The 13,864-nt window shown below is 53.1% G+C and overlaps 2 protein-coding genes across 4 annotated transcripts in view; both read right to left on the reverse strand.

Annotated features, from left to right (window-relative positions):
• The window catches only part of MTMR4 (myotubularin related protein 4), a 57,491-nt gene extending 43,628 nt beyond the window's left edge, over window positions 1–13,863 (reverse strand). Inside the window, exon 1 of one of the 3 annotated variants that reach the window (XM_027668249.1) lies at window positions 13,813–13,863. The gene's annotated coding sequence lies outside the window, so the exon portion shown is untranslated. Of the gene's footprint in view, window positions 1–9,223; window positions 9,394–12,537; window positions 13,254–13,812 lie in introns of those variants that run through there. The other 2 variants (XM_027668252.1, XM_027668250.1) reach the window with 2 other exon arrangements.
• LOC113959325 (claudin-3-like) overlaps window positions 175–13,864 on the reverse strand; it is a 24,576-nt gene continuing 10,886 nt past the window's right edge. Inside the window, exons 2-4 of the mRNA XM_027668262.1 lie at window positions 11,132–11,139; window positions 927–1,013; window positions 175–234 (exon numbers count right to left, since the gene is read on the reverse strand). Of these exons, the coding sequence (XP_027524063.1) occupies window positions 175–234; window positions 927–1,013; window positions 11,132–11,139 (155 nt within the window). The remainder of the gene's footprint in view (window positions 235–926; window positions 1,014–11,131; window positions 11,140–13,864) is intronic.

Genomic DNA, 13,864 nt, shown 5'->3' on the forward strand with positions numbered 1-13,864 from the left:
CCGTCCAACCAAAGAGCCAGGCCACGATTAAAATGCCCTGGAAGTGGGGGTTTTCTTCCTATTTAAAAACAACCAAGACCTCTTTGAAGGCTGATTAGGCTCCACCTGCATTCCAAGGGGGAACATCTAGGTTTCAAACATGGGACTGTTCCCAAGAGCTCAGACCAGGACACATTAAGCAGCAATTTGCAGGACTGGAGTAGCCAGGAATGCTCCTGACTGCACAGCACCATCCTATGGGAGAAGGGCCCTCAAAAACACATCCAGAGGTGGCTGTGCTGGTCCTCGTGCCCATTCCCAGAGCAAGAGGATGTTGGAGGTTGGTATTGGTTATGGAGTGACACAGGGAATATAGGGACAGAGTATCCAGGCCCGTGACTGAGCCAGGGATCAAGGGGGGACACAAACAAGCAGAGGAGGGCAGGGGGATGTGTGTGTGAGGATAAGGTTACACAGAGCAACAGCAGGATGGAAAGTAGAGCTCCCTTGGGAGAGCAAATCCCTAAGGAAAGGCTGAAGGAACGGCAGAGCAAGGGAGAGAATGGGCAGAGCAAGTCCAGGATTTCAGGAGCACAGCTGCCACGGAGTCAAACCACCCAAATGGCCAAGGGGGGTGAGAATGATGTGGAGATTTTGCCAAGCTCAAGGTTTTTGCAGCAGCAGTTCCAGGCTGAGGAGATGAAGGACTTCACTCTGAATGGGCTACATTCAAGGGACTCACCATGGAAATGGGGAAAAAATGTCAGGCCCAGGGGGTGAGTGGAGCAGAGGGGAGCTCTGCCTTGAACAGGGGAGAAACTACACAGCATGGGGGGGGATTCAGAGGCAGGGGAGAAATTAAGAATAGGGGGGAAGGGGAGTAGTGTCACAGGGAAGAACAGACAGCACAGGACCAGAGGTGAGAGGACAAGCCAGAGAACATGTGCCTGGTGCAGGGAAAGGAGCAGAGTGTCCTGGCAACTGGGGTGAACCAGGAGCTGAACTGGGGTAAGGACCCCGGGGCAGGAGCAGCACTGGGGTACAGACAGGTTTGGGGTCATGCCAGTGAACGGTGTAGAAGTGAGGACTGCTGGGGGTGGAATAAAAAGCCTTGGAAGGAAGGATGCAGGAATGTAGAAGAGGGTGTGGAGGGAGCTGGAGGGGGAAATGGGCAAACAAGATCAGAGCTCGGGGGAGGAAAATACCACCAGAATTCAAAAAATGCCAAACTCGATAGGCTGGGCCAAGGATGCACCTGGAGCAAAGACCTGCCAGTCACCTCTGTGTCAGGGGACAGCTGAGCCTGGAGACACCATCAGTGGTCTAATAACAACTTGTTTTGCAGAAGAGTGAAGAAACAGGGGAGGGGGAGATCCTTCTGGTGCACCCAAGCTGCAGGACCACATCCCCAGCAGCATTTTGTCTGTCCCACCCTTTCCTCTGCCACCTCTCGCTCAGCCAGGAGTCAGGAGAGATGGATACACAGAGGAGCCAGAAAACAGTTTATACCACGTGCAAGATGGAACAAGATGATCTCCAAGGTCCCTTCCAAGCCAGGCATTCTGTGATTCTACGAGGTGGTGGCACATGGGCAGATTGACAGACCCCAGCTCGGAGGGTCCAGCAGTGCCACCCAGATGCCATCAAGGTGTACAGGATAATGAGGGAAGAGAATGCTTTGCCAGACCCTTAATGAGCACTGCCATCCATCTCTGCAATGGCTTTAAGCATAATTAATTCCAGCAGCCTGCCTGCCTGCCAGCTGACTCCACTCTTTACATTAATGACAGTGAAATCCCAGTTTCAAGGGGAAAGCAGCGACTGCAAAGGAAACAGAGCCAGGAGCACGAGCGGGATCACCTCCCTTCCCTTCCCAAGGCTGTGACACAGCCCCGGGGCCGGGGCAGCCGGTGGCACCAGGTGGCAGCAGCACACAGGGGATGCTCCCTTGCCAGGGCAGCCTCTGCCTCCTCCTTCGTCTTCCCAAGGAGCTGGTAGGGAACAGGGACTGGCAGAGGCTCTGCCATGGCCGTGCTGATTCATTTCCCATCCCAGCCAGGGAGAAGCCCGAGGCACCAGCAGAGAGCAGGACAGACCCCTCATTCATTCCAACGAGGGCACATGGAGGAGCCACGGACCGAGAGAGCCCCCGCTGCCCCCGTGCCATCCCTGCCCTCCAGGCCTTTCATCTCAAGCTGGCAGGGAAGGGATTCAAAGCTAAGGCTCCAAGCTGAACTCCATAACCATCACACTTGACAGAGACAGGAAGCACAGCTTTGGCAAACATTTCCCAAGTCCTCTGTAACTCCAGCCCGTTGTTCTCCAAGCTTTGTTTGCTTTTCTTTTAAAAAGCAGTTGGGACATTTCAAGTCACAATTAAGCCTTTATTCAAGTACAAACAATTGCCTGGTCCCTACCCAAAGCAGTGCAGATGGACCCATCCCAGCTGCAATCCAGGCTCCTGCCTGCTCCTGGGGGTCCTGCAGCCGGGGAGGGAGGGACGTGTGGGTGCTGGGCTCCCCCTCACCCTGCCCTGGCAGTGCCTCTCTCCTCACCGTGCACTGATCTGAACTCAGTCTCAGGAAGGAAGCAGCAACAGCTTCAAGGAAATGGTGCCTGCACTACTGAGGTCACATCCCAAGTCTCCAGGCTGGAAAAGTACTGTCTAAACTGCTCTCTGTGCAAACACTCAGATCTCCTTATGCATGAGGAGAATTCACCTTTTAATTCCCGTCAGCTTGGGGAGTCTCTGACAGCCGTGGTTTTCTTTGAAAAGCAATCTTTGTGACTGCAGAAAAACATGAAATATGTGACCCAAATGCACCAGAAGGCTCTGAAATCTCTCCCCCTCTCCACCCCACAACAGCTTTTCCCAGCTGAGCTCAGAGCATCCACCTGCAACATCCTTGCACTCAACATGTGGGTATTTTAAAACAATTTCAACCAAACAGCAGCAACACAACTTCAGCCCTGCTGTTTTTATAAATATAACTATTATTCTTTTATACAGGTGCATAAACAGACCCATCTGGTATTATTTTAGGACTCCTAGGGTTCCTGAGGCATCTGCCTGCAGCCAGAGGACAGGATGGATGGGGGAACTCTAGCCCTTGGTAAAGGCAGCTGGACACCTCTGGCATCCAAACTGGTACCTGCCTGCAAGGATCTGGATCCCCACTGGGACAAACAACAGGCAGTAGGAACAGTGTCTGAAAGAAAAAAATACTGCTGTTATTCCAGGTGATCACACGCCCTGTAATGGTCCTGTAACAGCACTGGGGTTCACAGCCCTGGGACAGCTGCAATTCCAGCTCCTGGACTCTGGAATCACGTGCTGCTGGCCAGAACTCCAGGCCAGAGCCCACGTGCCTTCATTAACAGGTAAAATTTCTAGGAGAGCCTTTTTTCTCCAAGAACAGTTTTCTTCTGTGGGAATAAAAGGAAGCATTTTTTAGTAACACACATAAACACCTACGTGCAAAAGCCACGACTGAAACCACAGCAGGTTTGGGAGGACAGCAAAGCATCGGGATTTCTTCTCTTGGCTCACCCAAACCAAGCCCAGTTTCCCCAGCAGCCTCCCCACAACCAGCTGCCCTAAGGAGGTGGATCCTGCACCAGGATCTGCAGTGCTGACAGCGACGTCCAACCCTTGCAATGTGGCCGGGAACACACATCTCTGCTGAACACTCCTGGTGGAAACCCAGCTTCTCTCCAAAACTTGCCATAATTGTGCCATCATCAAATGAATTTCCCATGTCCCCCTTCCCCAGGAAGAACCTCTAAAACAGAGCAACGGGCCCCTGCTCAGGTTTCTACCATGAAGATACAGAAGACCACAAGAGGAGAGTGAAACACTTGAGAGCTGTTACTAATAAGTTAAGAACTCACTTGGGATTACATATCCAACCTGAGCATGGTTGGCTCTCATGGAAACCCTGGGTCTGTGGGCAGCACCTCCAGATGGTTTGTTATGTTGACAGCCTGGACACCCTCCATCCTTCTGGCACTGTGGAGAGAAGCCTTCTGAGGGCTTGTGTTGCCACTGCTCCTCTTCCCAACCAGGCAATGAACTTGGAAACTTGCCCTTCATGAGACTTTTCTGGGGGTGGTATCCCTCCCAAAACCAAGCAATACCTCACCTGGCCTTGAACAATTCTGCTTCACCCAAATTGGTTTAAGAAGGTTGAAGTAGGTCCCCTGGTCTTTAATTTCCAGGTATCTGGAGCCTGCAAAAATGCTTTGTACTTCGGCAGTGGAAAATCCCACGGAGGGACTGCCTTGCACACTGACCTGCTTTCATTAATAACCTCACCTCAAAGGATGTGGGCAGGTCAGCAACTTCAGCTGAGCTTAAGTGCTCCCATCCCTGCTCTCCACCACGAGCTTAACTGCTGCTAAAAACGGCTCTGGCCACGCCGGCCGCTCCAAAGGCACTCTGAGAAAGGGAAATCCCCAGCCAATCGATCCAAGGGAAGGGAAGGCAATTGGATATATATATAGCAAGTCCCCAGCTTATCTAGCAGCAAGAGCTGCTCACATTCACACACTCTGTCCCTTCCTGCTGCCAGCTTCCACCAGCACGGGGGATGAAGGCGGCCACATGCCGGGCTCGGCACTGAAAGGAGCCTGAGGATTTATACTCATCTGCTGCAATTCACACGAGGTTTTATCAAGGCCAGGAACAGAGCCTGGGATTTATTACGGTTATCAAAGGGAAGAACACTCATTAGGGATCAAATTCCTGCCTCTAAAAGGTTTAGGAGAAAACTGAAACGCATCAGACTGGCTCTGCTTAAGATAAATCTCAGGAAGCAATGGGATTTTTATCGTCTGTGCCCAAATAGGAGGCAGTTCCCTTCCTCCCGTCAGTGCATCACTGACTGGCACAGGTGGAACCCCATGGCTGCTGAAACCAGCAGCAGTCCCAGCCAAATCCAGGTTTTCCCCAGTGCTGTGTATCCACTCCAGCTCACACCCTGCCACACAGGTCACACCCCGAGCTCCAGCACCACAGAACAGGCCGAGTGGAAAGCTGGAATCACAGCACCCAGTGAGGCACCTTCCCACTTCCCAGCTCCTATGGCTCCAGTATCAACCCTTTGCTGTGGGATTTTGGGGGGTGGGAGGAAGCAGGAGCAGCAGCACGAGGGCAGTGGGATCCCACCCGCTGGGCTGCTGCTCCCCAGGGAATTCCAGCAGAGGAACTGGCTGCTCGTTCCGGCTTCGGTTTTGGCTGCTTCGTCATGGGTAAAACACGCTGAAAATGTGACTTCCTCTTCTACAGACCTATTGAACCTTTTTGGAGAAGTCTAAGGAACTTCCTCTTGCATTTCAATAAAAGACAAGCTCACAGGAAGAACGGTTCCTGTCATACTTCTGGGAATTCCTCTAGTAAAAACACCTATTGAAGAAGGAACGATGGCAGTAGGAGAAAGGGAGGTGGAGGGGGTCACTTTTCACCAAGTCTGTGGTTTATTATAAAACAAAACTGTGAGTCCACTTTACAGCACAAACCCACTTTTACTTCCTCTTTTGCCTCATTAAGCAGCAGCAACGAAAGCTCTGCACAGTTTCCTAATGAGCCAGATCTGCACAGAACCCCTGCATTCGAGAGTCTCATATTAAAAAAATAATCTCCCTTCGCTCTCCTTGCTGAACAAAACAGGCTCTGTCTAGGATCATCTTATCCAGCATCCAGAGGTGCTTGGCCACCTCTTTTCCTTTGGAAATGCACACGTGAGGCAGCAGAGAGGGATCCATCTCCCTGCTGGCACACCGGGAAGGGTGGCACTCCCTGAAGACTGTGAATATATTGACTTTTAATTTATAGAAAGGGGAAAGAGCAAAGATCAGGGTAGGTAAGACATGACCTCATGCCAGCCTGAGAAGGGCAAGGGACACAAGGGAGGGTTTGCTAGCACATCCCAGCCCCGGCATCCACTCCCCCATGGATGTGCATCCAGCCCTGCTGGCTCCCTGCCATTCCCTCTGCCTGCAATCCGTCTCCAGGCTGCCCTATAACGAGCACAGCACCTTGGATGCTCGAAGCTACCATCTCTCCCAGAGGGAATGGTCAGGGGTGTGAGTCAGCCACAGGCACTGAAAAGGATGCAACCAATCCTTCAGGCCACAGCAGGCCTGTTCACTCCGTTCTGATCATTTATTATCTCAAAGCCCTGCAGAGGTTTCCCTGCAGGCCCTGCTCCTCCCTTAGACCATCAAATCTCAGCCTGAGGCAGCTCCATTAATTATCCCTTCTGCAACCAGACTCATCCCTCACCTTCAGCAAGCAGCAAAGCTCCAACACGGTTCCTCAGGCTCCCAAAGGGCTGTGGGACACAACATCACCCAGGAGCAGAGTCAACATCATCACCGAGTGTTTATGGCAAAGACCAGCTGTGCCCAGGTCACCCCCCAAAGATGCTGCCCCCCAAATCCCACTCTGTTCTCACCAGGCACGGCAGACGCCCACTCCAAGGATCGCAGCTGAGGAGCAGAAACGGAGCTGTCACGGAGCAAAGCTGCAGCAGCAGCAGCTTTGCTGGAGGGGACGTTTCCCCTGTGGGCAGAGGAGCAGTTGGCACTGCCCTGGGAGATGGTGCAACGTGGCAAAGCCGTGGAGAACGTCTGGGACTCACTCTTGGATCCCCTCGGGGATTTCTGCGCCGACCTCCAGCGCCTGGGAGACTCTTCCCTCACCCCTTCCCTCACCACAGCACCTCCAACGAACACCTCCTGGACTCCTGCCATCATGTGCCCTTTAGGAACAACAACAATGCACCACAGGTTCAAAAACCCCCAGAAAACGGGGACTTCACAGCACAAACCAGCACTTCTCCTTGGAAATCAAGGGACTTTCTCTTCCCCTGGGCGGCTGTACCCACACACAAAAGCTCAGTGCACATCAACATCAGACATTCAGAGCACAATATAGTTTCACTTGCCCGAGTTCAGAGCTACCAAGGCCCTGAGCAGGGCTGCAGTGTGGGAGCTGGAGCAGGAGCAGGAAGGATATGCAGCACTGGGTTATCCTGGGGATGATAAAACTCGTAAATCCAGAAATAAAAGTACTTTATAAAGGCACTGTACCCTGTGAGCTGTAGTACCAACCGAGGCTGGCAGTGCCAGAGCTGGCACCAGTACCAAAATTCCCAATCACCTGGTTATCAATCAGCTCAGCCAGGCTACAACTGCTTTGTGAAGAGCCACTGCTGATCTCAGCTCTTGTCCCTCTTCCTGGACACTGTGTTATTCCCTCTTCCTGCAAAAGGAAAAAGGGCAGCAGGCAGAGCCCCTGGAACTTCGTGGAAACCAGGTCCAGACAGGGATTTCCTTGCTGCAAACAAGGTGAGATTTCTCACTGCCCAGACTCCCTGTTGCTATATCCACATCCTCTGGCTGGGATTGCACACACACCCGTGGCCTCTGGATATCACCTGCTGTGCAAGAAACAGGGGGCACTGGGAGCTCTCCTTTCCTAGAGAAGACACCTCTTGTAAAGGGGTGGATCTGAAAAACACAAGCCAGAAGCTCCCTGACAGAGAAATACTGACAGAGAAATACTTTTTAGAAGCAGCAGATCCTCCCTTCCTCTCCAGGCAGGTGATGAACAGCCCCATGTAGGTGGGAGAGGCATTTGCAGAGGACTGAGAAGAAGCAGGCACATTGTCTAGGAGCACAAAGGATCCAAATACACAGAAGGAAAAGCTGATACCCCAGAAAGAGGAGCCAGAGTTAATCCCTTTGCAGGGCTCCCAACCATCCCGCTGTCCATTGGGACTGGAGGGAATTGGCTGCACAGCAGGCACAGGGGCAAACATTCATCACACCAGAACTCAGCAGCAGCTCCCTAAGTCACGAGGACCTCACCTTTCAAAATATAAAGCAGCACTGAACTTTAGCATCAAAGGAAATAAATCCCACATCAAGAGGACATAAAAGTCTCAGGCTGTGACAAACCCTGGAGTCACCCTGGAGGAGCACTGGAGAGGGAATGTGGGGCTGACAAGGGCCCAGACCTACCCAAGGGCATAGGAAAGCTGTCAAGAGGACTCCAAAAGATGAACTGAAAATTTAACACCCCGGGTCACTGGGAATGCACAGCAGACACAGCACCCTCAGTGGTGCAAACAGCATCTTGAATAAAATCTCTGGTGCTTCCAGAGGAGCTCACCAAATCCCACTTTGCTGTGCATCTTCCCACCAAGCCCCCAAACACACCACAGCTGAACTTCCCCCACCCAGTCCCAGCCCTGGCACACACAGGCTGCTCTGCTCCACATCTGACTTCAGCCTCGTGCCTGAAGAGACTCATTTCCACTGCCCCAAGCCTGACCTCCAGGGCAGCACAGGCCTTCTGGCCTGTGCCCAGATGCCATGGGCTTGCTCCAAAGTTTTCAGCAAGAACAGAACATTTTAGCCCTCGGAAAACTCAGTCTGCTGTCCAGGAAGGAAGGCAGAAGTGCCTTTGGCACAGGGGCAGCAGGAAGGGGGGGCAGTGTGGCTGGAAAGCAGAAGGGAGTACAAGCCCAAACGGTGCTGACTGGGGTGAGAAGCAAAAATTCCGGGGCTCCTCACATCCTCCTAAAGCTACACCTGAGCACCCAGGGTCACGAGGGGCCGCTGGGTGACGATGGTGCCAGGTGGTGCTGGCAGCCAAGGCGCTGCAGGAAGCACGGGCATGACCCCAGGGCAGGCAGCCAGGCTCTCCCCAGGTACCCTCAGCAAAGTGTTCCCCAGACTGGGTGTAGGTGCCTCATAAACAAGATACTAAACGGGACAGCGGCTCCTCCTGTTCCCATTAAGACACTGGGACAGATTCCACCTGGCTCTGTCCCACTGGTGGCCCTGAGTGCTACGTGCCAGTCATGCTCCTGCAATAAAGTGATTTCCGCCGAGTATTTTGAAAGATTAAAAAAAAAAAAAAAAAAAAAAAAAATTTATTGTGAATCCAGGCAGCACAGTCTGAACAACAGAGGCAACTGAATAGATTCGTGCTGCATTGCCACAAGGCACTCATCCACTCGGGGAAAGCTGGCTACTTCAACAAGTTTCTAGAATAAAACAAAACAACAAAACCCTCTGAAGCTTCCAGAAGGAACAATGCACACTGCAGCCCTCGCTCGGAGCAGTCCTGGGCTCCACCAGGGACCATGAGGGAAAGGCTGGCAGGGTCTAAGCAATTGAACTGACTGCAGAGCAGAAATGCTTTGAGGGTCCTTACCATAAAGCTGTCACTCACCAGCAGTGCCATGTTCAAGCACGTTCTGCCAGAGAGCAATTCCACAATTTCATTTCGCAGTGAAGAACTGGTCAGGTTGGAAAAGGCACAACAACTGTGTTGCCCAGTCAGTGCTGCTCAGGCAGCATGAAATGGCAGAAAGCTGAGCTCCAGAGAACACCCCGCTGCAATTCTGGGCTTAAGTTCAGCTAGAAGACTTTGCCCCCGAGCAGATAAGTTGGGACCCGTGTCTGCCCCGGTCCCTGCTGCCAGCACAGGCTCCTCCAAAGTGGGGAGGAGCTGACAGTGGTCAGCAACCTCAGCTAAAGGCACCAGATTTGGCTCTCGTTCAGTCTCAGACAGAGGCACCCAATATATCACCTGGGCTTTGCCATCGGAACATTCCCATCCACCTCATATCTAGCAAACCCCACTCCCAAGGTTTAGGTAAACCTCAATCCCCATCACCATCCTTCCCATCTCCGTGGTGGGATCAGACCCACTCTCTTGCAAGGGACACTGTGGTATTTCTGTCCCCCAGGAAAAGAAATGTTGGCAAAAGCAAAACTCCATCGTGCACGGTTGGACCAGGGACCTTCCTGGGAAGGCAGTGACTGAGATCAGCTGTGTCAAACACCCTGCTGAGCAAACACCCCACCTAGAAGATAAGCAACAGGAGCCGGGAGGGCAGGTAGATCAGTAATGCTCTCCCATCAGAGACTGAAGGGAATAAAGGGCCTACAAATGCTCACAACATAAAAGGAAACCTCTGAGGCCAGAAACTTGATACATGTTGAAACAGAATATACTGACACACAACTCTCCTCTCTTGGGATAGGCTCTGGGCGAGCTTTTCCCTTTTGAAGAAGAAATTTCAGGGCTTCTCAACAGAGAAAGAGCAACACGGTCAAAATAATAAGTGACAACGAAGTCCCTGCTGTTGCAGAGCTGCTCTGAGGGTGCTGTGTGTGCTGTTCAGTTTTGCTGTTGCTCTGTCCCACTAAAGTTTTCTCTGCTGGGAACGGCAGACGCTGCTCCCAAGCCCACCACGCGCAGATCGCTGCAGAGCGATGCTGCAGAACGAATCCCAGGCAAAACTATTCCCCCAATCCAATCCCCATCCCGCCTGGGAAGGGGCTCCTCCAGCTCCGAGGTAAATCCAGGCATGACAGAGCAAAGGGAGGCTCCACATCAACCCTGAGCACGAGGAAGTCCCGACAGACCCAAACCTCCACGTGTCAGACCCTCAGCAGCACAAGACCGGCCAGACCAGAGGTAAATGCAGGAAAGTTGGAGGGAAAGAGATGGCAGGGAAGGGAAGAGGGGTGAGGTGCAGCCCAAAGAGCTCAGGCTTTGAGACAATGGCTCCCCAGCAGCAGCACAGGCTCTCTGGCAGGAAAACGGGCTCATTTCAAGCAGGATTCAACCCCTCAGTTTCGTTTCAGCTCCCATTCCCAGGGAAAGGAGCCGATTTCCCCGCGCAGGCAAGAAACCAGGCGCTATTCCAGCAAACCCAGCACGACGGTGCACTGCTGCTGCCAGAGCCTTCCAACCCATCCCGACCTCTGAGGCTCTGGCTGCAAAGCTGAAGCACCTCGGTTTCCTTCCATGCAGAAATTCCCCATCCCTCACGGAAAGCATCCCCATTCCCTTGGGTTCGGCTCCGGGCCGCGAGGTGCGGATGAGGCTGTACCAGACAGGAACCAACCCCCCTGGAAAGCAGGGCCTGAGCAGGCATTTGCTATTTATAAGCTAATCATCTGATCCCTCCGAGGGGAAATCCTATCCTTTGGGGCTGTTGGGAGCTCAGGGAACTGCGGGAGTGCCGGGGAAGAACAGAAGGGAAGCAATTACAGCAGCGGGGAGCGACCAGACAAAATTCCTCCCCGCTCCTCCTGCCATCCTCCTGGAGAACGGGCCAGGGATTACGAGCAGGGATTAATCTGTTACGCTAATTTGCTAAGAGCAAAGTAATTTTTTAAATAGCTCTGGTCTCCATTCATCATTATCTAAAAAGGGCCCTGATCTAGTTCTGCAAAGAGCAGTAAGAGTCTCAGGTTAAGAGCCTGCTGGAAATCCAGGAACATGTGGATGGAGCCGCCTTGGAAGGTGGAAAAGAAAGGTATGAGCTTTCTTAATTGCTTGGTAGTTATTAATTCCTGGGGGAACATGCCTGTCCTGGGAATTGAGTGTGATGTGCAAGCACTGATTTTACTGTTCCTGTTAACATTTCTCCCTGATGGAAATAATCTGGGTTAGATGACACTGCTGGATTCTGCTGTGAAACAATGCTCAATCATCTCCAACACCACTGCACACACTCAGTGCAACCCCAGAAACAATCCCAGCTCTTTCTAACCTCCTTTTTCTTCACTTCTCAAGGTATTATTGAGAACAAGCCTCTCCCTCAGCTGACAGCAGCCTCTAAAACAGAGGAGAGAGAGGAGGAGTGGGAATAGCCCCGTCTCAAACGGCACAGGGCACAGACTAAACCACGTCTCTTAGAGGAGAAGGCCCAATTCCTGGAGCAATCCTCACAAACTGGGTGGCCAAGAGCCAGGCAGGCCTGGTACCTGCCTCCAGGAGAGCAAAGCTCAGTGAGATGCAGGGACCAGGATAGGGAAGGGCTGCTCACATCGTTCCCTGCGCTCCCGCCGGGACAAGGGAGACTTTGAGAAGCCCCACGTAAACAAAAAACAAAAGCAGGCCAGTGCATATTTGGCAGATCCAGATCACAATAAAAACTGGCAGAGCAGCCTCCTCCAAATCAAGATCTACCCCTAAAGCTTCCCTCGATTTGGATTTTTGGGGTTTTTTTCCTTCCTTTTGGCTTCTTACAGCCCAACCTGACAGGTAAGTGACGCTGTTCTTGAGACAGAAGGGCTGGAAGGACCCTGCCACAAAACCCACAGCAACCATACCTCTGAGGAAATGTCCCTGTTCAGGCTCTCTCAGATACATTAAATAACTGTCACAGCCAGAGAAAGATTCCTACAAACACAGCAAAGGAAAGGGGAACTCAGATGTTCCTAGAAATCAATAAGTGAAACTTTTCAATTTATTTCCCAGTCTTCATCCCAGTTGACTTAGAAATCCATCCTCCAGCAAACTCCCTGAAAGACATCAGAGCTACCTCACAGACCCCCCAAGCAGAGCAGACCCCAGAACTCCCGGGGCTGCCAGCCCAGCTGCTTTTATTAAAAAAAGGAAAATATGGAGACTCCATGTAAAAGCTGGCGACCCACACAAAGTCATCACTGACTCTGGGAAGTTTGTTCTCGTGCTTGAAGCTCTATCACTTAAAAACACACATTTTGGTTTGCATGCACACGTACCACCCCCAGCCAGACTGAATTCCCAGTGTCCAGCCTCTGTCCTCCACATGCAGACTGGCCAGATCTCCTCTCAAGTTCTCGCTGGAGGAAGCAGATGGAGTTCTCAGCACCACATGGCAGCTTTTTTCACCTTTAATCCCAACATCTCTGAACTCTGCACAGTTTTCCACCAGCTCTGAACCACACACAGGCACCAAACCCAGGGGCAGCAGTGTTTGCACCAATGTTGGAGCTGATCTAATGCTCCCTCTCCTCCTCCTCCTCCTCCTCCTCCTCCTTTACAGTGAGGGTCCAAAGCCCACTTCCAGCCTGGCTTTCTGCATTCAATATATCCATAATCTCAGGCAAAAATTCCTGCTTCCTAGGACAGATACCACTCCTCTCTCCCTTGTCTCTCCATCCCCATTACAGACTCTTCCAGAATAGTTTGTTGTCTCTGGTAAAACACATGTGGCCTCCCCGAAGTCCAGTGCCAAAGTAACCAGACCCCTTGTGTTGGATCCCCATTTCCCATGCAGCACCCCGAACTTCCCATGCACTTCCTCAGTTTTTTAGCTGCAAAATTCCTTCAGGTCACTGCCAAAATCACCAGCAGGACCCTTATGAGACTGTTGACATACTGTCCTCAGTAACGTCCCAGGAACCCCCAATTCAACACGGATTGTTTTGAGTTCATCCCCCTTCAGTTAATTCAGCAGGAAAACCCAAAGGCACCGTTGCAGACGCTTTAGGGAAGCCAATGTTGACAACACAGCGTTAGCTGAGGGGGTTCGAAATAAACGTCCAACCTGCAACACCACCAAACTACAGCCAGAACCAGCTCCTGCCCAACACGGAGGGGAGGCACCTGCTCCAAAAACCCAACCCCGCGTGACCCCCGGGGGGTAACCGGGTGCGAACAAGAATCACCTCCCCGGCGGCACAAGAACCTCCCACCCTCCAGGCGCTTCCAGGCGGGATCTCCGCGGCTCCAGGGAGAGGGGGAGCGAGCGGGGCCCGCGGGCTCGGCCCAGGGAAGGGCCCAGGCCCCGAGCGCCGCAGGGCCGGAGCGGTGCAGGGCAGGGCTGTGGCGGCCAACCCGCCCCCGCCCGGTGTGGCGGAGGGACCGCCGCCTCAGCGCTGCCGCCGCCGGGCGGTGCCGCCCCTCACGGACAGGCCCCGGGGAGGCCGCGCTGCCCGGGCGGCGGGGAGGAGGAGCGGCAGCGCCGGGGCGGCGGGAGGGGTTTCCCGGCGGCCCCCCCGGTGCCCCCTGCCCCCGGGGCCCCCCCGTCTCACCTGCCCCGTCGCGGCGGGTCCCCCCCGGCCCCCCCCCCGCCGCTCCCGCCTT

This window comes from Corapipo altera, unplaced genomic scaffold (genome assembly GCF_003945725.1).
Source record: "Corapipo altera isolate COAL_440 unplaced genomic scaffold, ASM394572v1 216, whole genome shotgun sequence".
NCBI lineage: Eukaryota > Metazoa > Chordata > Aves > Passeriformes > Pipridae > Corapipo > Corapipo altera.